The following is a 14,372-nucleotide window of genomic DNA, read 5'->3' on the forward strand; positions in this document are numbered from 1 at the left end:
TTAGCCAGTTATACCACGCTTAAAAAGTTATCGCCTCATTGGCGAGAAAAATATTTCAATTTTGTGTAAAAAATCGGATGTCGCCAAATGGGGGGGGGGGGGTATCACATCTGGTACCGATTAAAAATGAAGTTTCCAAAGAAATAGAAATACTCAAGATAAATTAACACAAAACCAAGGTTATGTTATTAACGTCAAAAACTAGACTTTGACTAGCCTGATATTTTAAAAAATTAAGCTAAAATATTTGTGCATGTGAATTTTACGCATTAAAAATCAAACTTTTGAATGGTATTAGAAGCCTGTTATTAATTAATTTAAATTATTTTAAGATCTTGTTCAGTACTCATTTGATAATTGAAATTTTTTCATAGTACATGATAACTGTTGTTAGTTAATAATTTATGTTTTTTCTCCAAGTTAAGCTATATACCACTTCAAAGGCTAGTTTTTGAAGCGTAAAGAACCCAATCCAGATTTTATGATCTTTTGTAATGTATAGGCTCGCTAGATTTCTGAAATATTCGACTGGAACATGGGTACCCCCCCCCCCCCCCAGCGTAGCAAGGATTCAAAAGAGCCCTGCTTGGTTTTTAGATTTTTAGAGGGTTGCTCAGTCTTAATGCTATGAATAAATGGTTACTAATTATGAGCCTAAATCAGAAGTAATAAATAAGACATGACGCAAGCACACACACACACACAGATATATTTAAACATTTTTTTCCCTACAGATTAATATTTTGAAGTTACTTCAGTTCGAAGCAGGGGCGGATCTAGAGGGGGGCCATGGCCCCTCCCAAAGCCTTTGGATTGTAGGAATTTTTTTAAGAAAAAAAAAAGAATATTATGAGAAGATAACAAAATTTAACACATGCGTTTTACTGAAAATGAAGTATAGGCCTTAATTGGGAGATAAATTATATCCCTATCCTCAAAACAAAACTTTCATTTCCAAAATGTTTCTCCATCTTTTACATCATTTCTTGATTCCAACTACAGACACTTGGTCGATCTCTAAATGCTGCTGTTCTCAGAGTATACTCATTGTTCACAAGACCAAAGAGAGCCTAAATTTTCGTTTTTATGGCTTTAATTTCGAAACTAGGGAGAGAAACCCCTTTTCCCATGCCCTTTCCCAAATGCCTTGATAGATAGCAAAAAAATGCATTTTAAGTCTTTTATTTGGGAAAAATGTCAACAGAAACTAGCTTATCCAGCCTTTATCATTAATTTGCTTAAAAGCAACTTAAATAAAATTTTTGAGAACTTCAATTACAAACGACTTTTGATAGGCCCCCCTCCCTCCCTAGTTTATATCGTGATGATAGCTTTGAAAGGAGGTTTTTAGAGGAGCTCACGAATCTTCCATCCCTTTCTAAAATATGTATAAATATAGTTCAAAATCGAATTTTTAGAGCCTCAAAGGCAAAATATTTCCAGGAAGGAAGTATTCTAAGCACCTTCTCACTTCCTTTAATGTAAGCAAACATTACCTAAAGGTGCATTTTTAAGCTGGACTGCTGAAGAGTTAGAAGAGCACCCCTCCTCTTCTAATTTCTCAATGTATAAAATGACAAAATATTTTGGTTTCTAAGCTTTATTTTCCAAACATATTTTAGGGCCAGCGCTCAAAACCTGACCTTTCTTCGTATATCATCAAAAATAGACAAAATGGGTTTTTAGTTTCCTAATTTTCAAAAATTACTCGGAAATTTAAATTTTTGACATTTTTGTGGGAGATTCCTAAATCTACCCCCTCACCTAATGTCTGGATACTCCGAAAATTGAGTTTTTAAAACTTCATTTTAATAAAATTTCTGGGGAGTTATCAGGGCCCAATTTCCCAAGAGGCAGAGAAGGCAGCTGCCTAGGGTGGCAAACTTTTCAATGGCGGTAAATTTGCTATTATAAAACACATTTTTTGAATTAAATTGTTATTCTTGAAAGTAAAATATTAGCATTCCTTCATTTTCCACAGAGACAATTATTTCTTGTAATTTAACAATGATTACTTTCACACATCTTATGAAAGTCAAATGTACTTCAATCATGGTATTTGCCGAATAAAAATTGTTTTGGGAGATCAGTATGATCATTTCAACGGGGCGCCTCAGAATGTGAAACGCCATCATTTCTTCATAAGATTGACAGTTTGAATCTGGGGAACATTTTTTTACGCTTTTTTGAGTGAAGGAAATTTTGCTTCTTTTGGGGGGGGGGGGGGGGCGGCAGATTTCAAATTTGCCTAGGGGCAGAATGGAGCTAAATTTGGCCCTGGGGAGTTTGTTCAAAAATTTCGGATGGCCCCTCCCAAAACAATCGGCTAGATCCGCCACTGGTTCGAAGAAAAACTTTGAATAAGAAATAAAAATTTGAACAATATTTATGTGTTCTTTGCGTTAGACAGGACTTTTTTAGAAAGTCTTATTTGTTTCTAATCCTGCTGCAAAAACTCTCACAAGCTAATCCGATATTATGTTAAAGGTCAATGTTACAAATCTGTACCTCATAGCCAGACTAACTAAGTCCATAGTCTCTGCTTTGCAGGAGAAAGGAAAACATTTGTCTGGAGCATGCAAAGGATAGGACGCTCATTCTTTTAACACTGGTAAATAATTACAGAGGATTTTTTTTTTTTTAGAATTACGCTTGCATGGATCCATGTGGACTAGGATTCTACATACAATGCAGTAATAAATTGCAAATTTGGACTTACGTCAGTCAGGCTTTAAGGTACAGAAATGACAGTTATTATTTTAAATAATCCTTTACAATTAATTATTTTTAGACTTTATTGGTCATCTGTAATCAAATTTGTTTTTTTCTGGGAGGCAAAGTAAACCGGCCGGGACACCAGGATTTTGTCTGAAAACCGGGACGTCCGGCAAGCAGGGTTGCCAGATTTAAGAACAGTAAATACAGGACAGGCTTTGAGGAGTAAAATGGGGGGGGGGGGCATTTTTGAGGTTGAGGGAAATCACTGGTTATGTATTTTTAAGGAGTGATAAAAAACTATGTTTTAATAGGTTTTGGAAGATTTCTCTCAGTATGTTTATGGGTGGCACATTTTTGAAGGAACTCAAACTCAAAGAATAAAACAAGCAATAGAACGAAGTTCAATAAACATATCGACATTGATAGGAACAGGTGCTAGTTAGCTCTTTACTTGCGTTCGCTATAAGTTAAACAGTGCAATAAAAAAAATTTCTTGTTAAATGTGACTACTTTATCTGAATAGTAATGCAAGGAATCATGCAGCAAAACTTGTTTTTAATGCCATGCCAGCTAATGGAGAAATCTGAATGAGTAAAATAATTTTAATGCACCATTTGCCACTTATTGCCTATTTTCATATCTTTTTGTGCAACTAAGTTATTAAGAACTTTCTTTATTGTTGAAAACTCATCGTATAGATCATCTACTGATACTTTATTTTCAATATGTAACTGTTCTACAATAGCTGACAAGTCAGAAAACTACTTTAGCCATTAAAGCCATTGGTTTTAAAACAAAAAAGGGGATTTTTTTTAATCTGAAAATCAAACCACTTTCTCATGCAATTCAGAGCTGTTTTAAAAAATTTCTGGTATCCCTCAGTCAGACATTGTATTTTTTTACCGTCTAGATGTTTTAAGGTGTTATGAACGATTCATAAAACTATAATCTTTAAATCCGCTCTCTAGCTGTTTTACCGAATCCAAATGTGTCATAATATCATAAAGTTATCAGATGCAGTTGTAGATACATTTTGAAGTTTTTTACGGGCAACTTCAAAAACGGAGGACACATTACTAAGAAAATGGAAAACTAATGCAACCTCGTTGGTTTCACATGTTTCAGCAGTACTTTCTTCAATTAAAAGCAATAATTTTCTGAGATGCTTAGGGATGGATTCTCCCTTGCTTATAAAATAATTCATGAGAGAAGGCCAAGATTTCATGAGTCGATCTACAGCAGGAGCTAAACCTAGCCATCGTGTCAGGATATGTTTTAGTAGTTCTTGAAACTCTAGGTTAGCAAACTCAAAAAACTTCTTCAGGTCATTCCGCTTAATTGTAGACCTAGAAAAATGTGCATAAATTTTTAAAACAATAGTTTTTACATCAATTTCTAAGCATCAACAACATGCAGTGTTGATTATGTGAACGAAACACACTGACTTAAGTAAATTTTTGTTTTGCTGTCTAAGTTGGGTATATACTGACTGCTTTGTTTCAAAATTAGTGTTGGTATTGTTGGTTGAAAATTATGAAACTGATTGTAAATCCAAGTCTGACTCACTCTGTGCTTTAGAAAGAGTCAAGCAGTTTACTATAGAGTCAGCCGTCTCGGAACTTTTTGCTCTTTGATTTTGTTATTGCTCTTTATGTAACATTTTTTGTTTTTTTTAATATTTTTTTCCCCATAAAATAATGTTTCATTTTGTACAATATTGTTATTAGCTAGAATACCAGACTTTAGCCTTCCCGTATGGAAGTTCCCCAGGACGCGGGACAATTTCTCAAAATACACGACTGTCCCTTGAAATCTAGGACATCTGGCAACCCTAGTAATGTATCACATTAATTTTTATTTCTTTAAAAACTTCACTTTTAATTCATGATCACAGCAGTATAGAGATGAGTTCGGGCTCATTTTTGAGAGCCCGGGCCCGCCTGAGCCTGAAAATTTGAAACCGAGCCCGCCCAAGCCCGAGTGATATTGTCTCGGACCAAAATCTGAGCCCGCCCGAGCCCGAAGGAAACTTTCTTGTATCAAAAACTGAGCCTTCTACAGTCTGACATGATCTCCCTGTTAATGAAAAATGTTACGTCAAATGTTTCTCATTAACAGAAGTTTCTAAATTTTCTTAAAATGCTCCACTTCAAATCAATTTCTGTATGACATATTGCAATAGTTATTGCAAAAAAACACTATAAATAAGTGTTAATCAATTTATTTCTTTTTGGGAGGGGGGGGGGGGGTAAATTTGACATTGATTGAACTGATTTAAATGTTCCTTTCATGTTCTCACAGTAGGAAAATGTTTATTTGCTTTGAATTTGTATGGAGATTGGCGTTTGAATATCTGTGCTGGAGCCTGAGCCCGAAACCTATTTCCGGTTCTAGAGCCCGAGCTCGCTTCGGGGCTGGGCTGCGCCCGTCTCATCTCTACTGCAGTAAAGTAAATAATAAAAATTAGAAATGATTAAGATGGATTAATAATGGCTTTCAGTAAATAGTAAAATACCTACTTGCTTTGTTCAAGTACTATAACATCCTTCCAATCATTTTTATTCATGTGATATGCAACTGAATTTCCAACAGCTCCGGCACCACAAACAATGACTTGGGCTGATTGAGGCACAGAGTAGCTAGCATAGTTCGATGTTTGGTTTAGATTGGAGGTACAATTTGAAGTCAAATGCTTCTTCACATACGGTAGAAAAAAACGCCTTCCACAAGCTTTCGAATAAAGAGACATAACTTCTGTAAGAAAATTAAATCAAAAGTATTAATTTAATTGACAATAGAACTACTTGAGTCTGAACAAAATTGCACTAACTTTAAAATATTAGCAAAGGAGCAAGGTAAAATGAACAGGCTATCCTGAAAAAGGAAAGAGTTTAAGTTTTTTTTTTCAGGGTCAATTCATAGTATTTTGTCCAAATGTAGAGTCTACAACATGACATTTTTTTAAAATTTAATTTACTGTTGGATTTGCACATAATTTTTATTTGAGTTAGTCCTACCAACACACAAACTCAAAATTAAACAATGTGATAATCATACAATTAATGAAATAGTTACTGCAAAAACAGTGTCATGCTGCAGACCATTGAGACGAAATACTGTGGTCATTGCCCAGCCATTCAACAAAATATTGTGAAATGGCTCTTCAACTGCAAAAAAAGCTTTTCACACCATATCACTCACTCACTGTGGCTGCAACAATAGATCATTCCTATTTTTATCATTAGAACATTTAGTATTTTTGATACAGATGTGATATCCCCCCCCCCCCATTTGGCGACATCCGATTTTTTGCACAAAACTGAAATATTTTTCTCGCCAATGAGGCGATAATTTTTTAAGCATGGCATCCCTGGCAAAACTAACCTGTGTTTAGCAACCCGAAGGCAATCTTAGATCTGTTCAAACTTGTTTGCTTGGGTTGTTAACTCGGTTTCACGCAGGAGAGATATGTGTTGTTTCGTGCACTATACCTTACAGGAAAGCTTATTTTGTTGTTAGTTTAAATTCAGTAATTGTGTTTTGAAGTAAAAACATTTTAGAAAATGCCAGTTTCTTCAAACATGAACGTTAATTAAAAGTGAACTCCAATGTGGTGTGTATCTGTAACGTGCCATTGTCATATGATGTATTGTTTTAGGCTGAGTGTGAGGCTTTATACCATAAAAAGGCAAGTTCTTTATTTTAGAATTAAAAAAAAAACTCTAACTTCCAGAATTCTTTGTTTTTACAATTCTTTGAGGGGTTCTTGTAGTTTTTAATTTTATTTTTACTGTATGTAAACTAATTTTACAAAAATAGTACTTTTATTTTGTTCTAAAACTTAATTCTTATCGATGCCACGAATTATTTAGACATTCTATTGAGGTGCCTCCTTTAGGTACTGAATTTCTGAAAATAAGTTGACTCCAGCATTTTATAAAAATATAAAAGTGTTATTTTATGTAAAATATAATAGGTATTTTGAAAGCATGTCTGGATAGCAAATAAATGTATGGTATTTTTGTATTGTTTATGTTTAGGATGTTCCGTTGAGACATTTCTACTTTTCATACATTGAAATTTAAGTAGTTAAGCGCTTTTTTGGCTGAAATAGTTAGTGATTTTGGGAATGTTTTCCGCTTTAAACATAGCAATTTGAATCGCTTTGCTCTTTTTTAGCAGAGTATGAGAAAAGTTTTTGTTCGATGAAATGCATGTTGGAAAATAGCTTTTATTTCTATTGGTACATATCTCATTGGTGAGCTGTTATAGTAATTTGTTAATTTAATCATTTTAAATACTTTCTAGTAATTCTTCTTTGTGTACAAAAACTTTCTAGTTTCTGGTATTTTTGAAGCGTATATTCGTGATGTTTTTTGTTGTGGTTTTATGTTGTTTTTATACATATTGTGTTCTGAAGTGCTTTGATCATGTTTTTTATCTAATTTTTTCCTGTTGGCGTTAAAAAAAGCATCGCTAAGAACGATGTATGACATATGTCGTCATACATTGTTTTCCTGGCGACGCATTCTTGGTGCCAACAGGAAAAACTCGCCAAGGGTGGGTTATATCACATCAGTTCCATATTTTTACATTTTTGTGAAAACTTTGCCTTTGATAAGGTTTTTTTTTTCTCCCCCCATGTTAGAAAAAATCCAACAGTTTAATTCCTCCAAGCAAATACCGTTCTGCAAATTTACAGCATTCAGAGATTAGTTTAGCTCATTTGGGTTCATCAGTCCAGAATATCTATAAACAGAGCTGAAAGCAAAAAATCTCATAACTTATGAAGAAGCCAAGTACAGTAGACCCTTGTTTTACGCGGGTTTATTTTACGCGGTTTAAGATTTGACACCTTTATTTTATTTTAAGCGGATGAGTTTCGGTTTTACGAGGATGCGGCAATGCAAATAGATAAAATTTTCCCCTCTTTTAAAATCCAAACTCCAAAAGATTGCAAATTATGCGTAATCAACTGCATTTTGGCGAGCTAATAATCGAGCTTGGGCTACTGGAGACATTTTATGCGATTGGTTCCAGAGCTCTTTCCAGAAGTAAAGTTATAGTTCAGAACTCACTGAAACAAGAGCTTTTAGGAATGACAAAGGAGGCCAAAACCAACAAGGATACCGATGTCAGTGACGCAGAACCAAAAACATTTGCATAAAAATTTTTTAGCCATTCCTAGACAATAAAAATGATCTTTCTGATTTGTTAGTGAACGAAGATTCTATCATGGAAATGATGCAAGTGATCATGGATGCGTTAATGCTCTGCAAAGAATTATAGAGAAAAATTCTTAATGACTGCCAAAAGACTATCATAGTCAGCTCCTCTACATAAACAGAAAATGAAATTAATTTATGTTTTCTTTATGCATATTGTGCATTAAAGTCGATATAAGTACACATTAATCTTATAATACAATTAGTCTGCCCTAGAACGAAGTATTTTGTTATCTACGGAGTCAAATCCCTATTTTTACACTACTATTAGGCCTCAATTTACGTTAGTTTCTATTTACGCTGCATTTTCGTGGAACGTAACCCCTGCGTAAAACGTTTGTCTACTGTATATTTTAAACAGTGGTACCCAGTGATGGCTCGTGCCTTGAAAAAGTGAGGGGGGTCAGAAAAATGAGCCCTCCCCCCAAATAGGAGGGCGCCCCCCATCCCAGATTTTAATTTTTTTGAAATATATTTTTTTTAAATATTTAAACTTTCTTAAATAATTATTTTGCGTTAAATAAATAAAATTAAATTCATTTCACACACAGGGGGGGGGGACAAGCTATAAACCCAAACTACCAAATAAAACTCAAAAGGTATTAATGTCATGTTAATGTCCATGATTGCTGGCAGGGTGGTACACTTTCACCCCCTGACATTCAAAAATAAAATTTAATTAATTAGATAGGGAAAAGCTACAAAATACATCAAGAAAATTATTCATCAAGTTTATGTCCAGTACGCTTTCTGGCGCTGCAATACGTCTCCCTTGAAGCACCGGTAAAGGGCTGCAAGGGAGGCACTTTCACCCCCTGGCTTTTCAAATAAATAAATTTTAAAAAGTCATTTTAATAGTTATATTATCTTTAATCTTTTAATAACTAATTATTTTGAATAAGTAAAATTAATTTTATTTTAAGCAAGGCTAAATTACAAAAGTGCAAAAATATTGTGATAAGAGAAATATGTAAAAATTATAAATTAATAAATTTCAACAAAGATGAAAATGTATCTCAGTATTCTAAATTTTAAAAAACTAAAAAAAAAATAATAATTAAGAAACTAGTAAAAAAAATTTAGCGATTTACATGCGGATGTACCCTTTTGCATATATGAATTTTGCTGGCCCTCATGGGCCAGGTTCAGAATTTTTATGCAGTGAAAGAAAAAAAAAACACTGAACTCTTTTTATTTCCTTCAAATTACACTAATATACAAAAAATAACTTTTTTTTTTGTTACATGGAGAAAAATACCTGATCATATTGTAAAATGATGCGCGGAATTCAAATATGCAAACAGTTTTTCTCCATCATCCAGTGGCGCAGCCATACAATTTTTCTGGGAGGAGTTTTCAAAATCAAAAATTGTTGCTTTCTTTCCCATTTATTTACAATACGTAATCAAGGGCGCCCATATAGGACGGCAAGAGGGGGCTCAAGCCCCCCTTAGAAATGAGAACTTCCTTGCTTTTAGTGCTTTTTTCTTTGCAAAAATGTATAAAAATTTCTTTTCCAGGCATTAATGAATAATATAAGCCAATAATGAATAAGTTATAAAAAATGTCAAATTTTAACATCTTTAATCTGTACTGAAATCGGTTTCTATGGGGAAAATATTCTGCTAAAACATGGGGAAAATTTTTGAGCCCCTCCCTTAAAATTTTGCATATGGGTGCCCTTGTGCGTAATTATTCAATATCAAAAAATTTCTACAGATTAGTAATTATTCATTTTAAGTAACTTCTTAAAAACAATTAATAATTCGTATTGATGTCACTAAGAAACGAAGAAAGTGGGAAAAGCACAGAATATTTATAGTATTACTTTAATCTTATATTCATTTTTTGCGTGTTTTTCGTGAGATCACTTAAAATCTCCTCCTAAAATACATTCATGTATTTTTGAATGTCAAATGCTAGCTAATAACGGTTTTGATCTTTCGATGAGAATTGGTTAAGAGCCTCTGAAAATCGGGTGCGATAGGCTTCCTCTCTCTAGATGTCCCTAAAAAGGATTTGTGCAGAGATGGAAGTGCTGAGGGACCATGATACCCTGTAGAGCTTTATTGACACCATTTTAGCTATCTTATACCAGTGGGGACGTCGGGTGCTCATCATGAAATACAACTTTTATATTTAAGAATTGAAAAGTAATTTCTGACTGCTTCCCGATTATTAAAAACAGTAAAATATTTTGTTGAAACCTATTCTGCTTGGAAAAGCTTAAATACTCTGCTTTTTCCCTTGATCTTGATGGAGGAAATGAATGTGCTTGAGTTCTGGGAGGGGTTTGAACCCCAAAACCCCTCACGTGGCTGCGCCACTGCCATGATCCACAGATTTTTTGTAACATTTGACTTAATTTTGAAAGAAATGCATAAAAAATAGTGCATAATTTTGTATTAATCATGCATTCACATGCATGGTTAATACAAAAATGATGATTAAAAACTTAGCTATTGTTCATTTCTTTCTGTATTTGGCATCAGGAACATCCCTTTTAAGTATCTAGCATTATTAAGCAAGAATTCATTCACTTGGATGATGGGGGGGGGGGGGCTTCAAAAATGTGTTATTTAGCTTTAGACTAATAAAACACATAGAAATTCTAGTTTTCAGTACTCAAATTCAGCACCAGTGTTACAAAGTCTCTACAAAGTTTTTAAAGGCCTAATCTTAATATATAAAAATCAATGTCCTGAGATAACATATATATATATATATATACATATATATCAACGCACAGCCGAAACCGCTAAAGCTTCAGACTTGAAATTTGGCAGGCATGTCCGCATGATTACAAAAGTAACCACTAAGAAAGGATTTTTTGAAATCTCAATTAGTTCGGGAGAAATTAATTAAAACCCCTTAATTTCTGCGAAATTAAAAACCTGTCATTGAAATTCAAATCCCTTATTTTCGAAGGCTTTCCTCCAATAAAATAATTATTCAGTACTTCATAAGTTTTTAAGAACATCATCACAGGCGGACTATCCTTTTGAATTTAGAAGAGTGCAGTTTCCTGTAAAAGTTTGCTTTGCAATAACCATTAATAATTCACAAGGACGGACATTAAAAGTAGCAGGGATCGATTTAAGAGAAGACTTTTTTTCACACGACCAATGTTATGTAGCTTGCTCCAAAGCCAGTTCATCAAGCAGTTTAATAATTTTAGCACCAGAAAAAAAAACTAAAAATGTTGTATGCAAAGAAGTTCTAGCTTAAACATAGGCATAACAATGAAATGTGGATGACCTGTGTTTGCAAAGATAATCAATACTTTAAAAGGATCGTTAATAACAGTTAAAGATCGGTTAAGGACAAGGGCATATATATATAAGGAGTCCAGGGTCCCCGGGATCCTCCCCAAATTAGAAAAAGTTATATGTAATAAGTAATTATTATAGGGGATTTTCGAAACTAGGTGCACCAAGCACTGTTAACCCCTGCTAATTCCATTACCCGAGCAATACTGGGTACGGGAATGCTAGTTTAATATAAAAAGCCTGTAGGATAACAGGTCCAGTTTTATTTTAATTATAAATTATTTAAATTCTTCTTGCCATTGCTTTCCCATTTCCAGAGGAGAAAACAGTATTGTGTTAAAACCAAACAGTTCATAAAATTTAATTAATTCAATTTTTGGTCTGAAATAATTTTCCCATGATATGTGTTGTACAAAAATCTTATCTAAAAAAACTTAAAATCTCCATATCTTTCCTTCATTTTGACTGAGTATGCTAGTGATACTGAAGGCAACATGTTCTCAATCATGCAGTAGTACAGCTTTTAAACTCTTTTCGAAAGATTTAATACCAAGCCTCATCTGTTTAATATTAAAATACGAACATATCCATTATAGAGTCAATACTATTACAGTATACTAAAGCATTTTCTTTAGAGTAAAAATCTTTTGGTTCGTTATGTTTGCATTCATTTGTAAAAACTCATAAAATGATTCAATTGGGTTAGAGTATATCACGAAAATGGGTGCCATTAAGACTGGCCATAACGTTACCACTGCAGTACTAACAAACCTGACTATATATCTCCACATTTCTAGTCTTAATGACAAGATTTTAACTGTTAATTATAAGTTTTTATCATTATGTGATGTAGGAAAACACCAGAAAAAATCACTTAAAACCTATGATTACACAAAAATTGTAGGTGATGGAAAAATTCCGATTGGATGTTTGGAATCAGCGTCAAAAATTGTCCTAGAAACACTATAAATGTTTCATGTAACAAAATCTTTGTTTACCAGTGTCATTAATATCTTGTCACATTTTCTTTAAAACTACATGAGCAGTAATTTAAAACAAGTAATAACTTCTGTGTAACAATTGGAAGACATTTTATGAATAAAAAAAATAATCTTGTTTATTTACTTGTTTTTAATTTTAAAAATAACTTTTTTGTAAAATTTTTGACACAAACGAATTTTTTTAAACAATGCCTAGTAAAATTTCAGCTAGAATTTGGTTTTAAAAAACTATTTCTGGACATGGAGGTCTATACTACTATTCCAATGAGTTCACAATGCTCGGATACTGTTCCATACAGGTACCGCACGTTCCCGTTGGCGATGGAATCGGGTCCCGCTTAGTCTGGATGAATTTGGCAAAAGACTTGAAGAAAATCAATCTTGTATCTTTTGTTGAAAAAAAATTAAGTGAAATGCAATCAGCAGCAACTAGATGGGTATCCCGAACCAATGGATGATGTCGCTGAAGAGCAAAAGGACATTGGCGACTTGCCTCTTGAGCCTCCGGGGTACGCTCTTTGTTGCTTTCTACCAGAACGCATTCTATGTGTTATTTTCTTGTGTTCAATAGAATGCAAGGAGCTTTCTCTATAAAGGCATTTGGCTTCTGCATAGTTTTTTCAGAAATGCATCAATGCATTTATGAAAAAAAATTTGAAAAAATTCTGAAATGCATTTCAGGAAACTTAAAAGAAAAAAGATTTTAAGTTTTCACATCTTTAAAACGAATATTTTTTTGTTTTGATTGTCCCAACCGCTCGAGAGTGGTGTTTCACTTGTTTTCAAAAATCGGATCCCGGTTAAGATCATTCAAGATTTTTTCACTTTGGGGTAGACTGGAGGCAAAGGCCACCGAAAACTAAGAAAGAAAACAAAACTATTCCACCACGTTCCAAAAGAAGTGCGCATCCACCATCAAAATACAATAAGTTTTAACGATGTATTCCAAGAGAAAAAGTACATACTTTTACGTCAGCGTGCTTCAATTATATCTGCTAATATTGTCATTTTCAAAATACAACCTACTATTTATCCCGAAATGTGAATGTTAATCACTTTGTTTACAGTCGTTTTTTATGAACTTCTGTATGGAGGGAATAGAACGCGTTAAAAATTGCCAACTCCAACTACTAAAGTATAAAATTATAAAAAAGGAGGGACACTTTTTCTTCGAATAAAAAGTTCACTGTTATAATGCTCATATATTTAAGTAATAACAGTTTTTTTTTCTTTTCTCTTTTTTAAAAGCAAGAATATCATCGATCATGGCCCCACTGAATACTTAAGCGCCAGCGCATGGTAAGCGCCAGCGCATTCAGTGGGGCCATGCATCGATATACGGACTATTCACGTTCTGTGCTCGAGGCTAATGCAACATTCACACTGCGTCCGCACATCCGTCACCGACGTATGCTTTTCTCCCTAAAACCAGTTTTCGGCCGGCGTTGCCATGACAGCAAGCCGTATTGTACGGGACCCGTCGACGGGACGAGAAACCAGATATCTGACGGCTCTGACGTCCGTACAGTTGGGCGTCGCATTTCATTGGTCTCCACGAGACTGACATGTGCCTTTTTCGCGTCCGTAAAGTATGAATGCTTCTCCCTTTTCGGAAAACGTTACTCTGTCCGCTTTACGTAGAGTCCCTATATGAAAACGTAGTTTTCAGAGTTGCGACAACGCGGTATCATTTTCCTATTGGTCGAAGACCGCCTGAGGCAGTGTTTCTTCTTCTCCCGTAGGATTAACATGGAGCGTATGATAGTGCTGTGGAAAAACCCAGAATCTGGAAAATTAAAGGTGAGTCCAAGATTTTAATGCTCATATTACTGTTCTCTAATGTTCAAATTATACGTATGTAGCTTTACTTAAGTGAGTCCATTCCTATTTCTTTACCTAATGCGTAATTATATCAAGAACATGTGTTCCGGTGTGCTAAAATTCCCTTCTGACACTTTATTTGGGTCTTTTATAGTTAGTTTTCCTGTTAAATCGATTATTCCAATCACAACGTTATTGAAAAACAACACTTTAAGACAAGGCAAAAGTTTAAATTGTGTAAATTAAATTTTTTTAACGATAGATCTCTGTATTCGGTTTGGCACGATCAATTTCGTGCTTGGCGACGAGTGGAAGTAAACAAAACACACACTTGTGAT

At 34.1% G+C, this 14,372-nt stretch overlaps 1 protein-coding gene across 1 annotated transcript in view; it reads right to left on the bottom strand.

Annotated features, from left to right (window-relative positions):
• LOC129230311 (pyruvate dehydrogenase phosphatase regulatory subunit, mitochondrial-like) overlaps window positions 1–13,315 on the bottom strand; it is a 158,359-nt gene extending 145,044 nt beyond the window's left edge. Inside the window, 2 exon segments of the mRNA XM_054864709.1 lie at window positions 5,238–5,472; window positions 13,179–13,315. Of these exon segments, the coding sequence (XP_054720684.1) occupies window positions 5,238–5,467 (230 nt within the window). The 5' untranslated portion in view covers window positions 5,468–5,472; window positions 13,179–13,315.
• Window positions 13,316–14,372: the final 1,057 nt, after the last annotated feature.

The sequence above is a fragment of the Uloborus diversus genome, chromosome 9 (genome assembly GCF_026930045.1).
Source record: "Uloborus diversus isolate 005 chromosome 9, Udiv.v.3.1, whole genome shotgun sequence".
Taxonomy (NCBI): Eukaryota; Metazoa; Arthropoda; class Arachnida; order Araneae; family Uloboridae; genus Uloborus; species Uloborus diversus.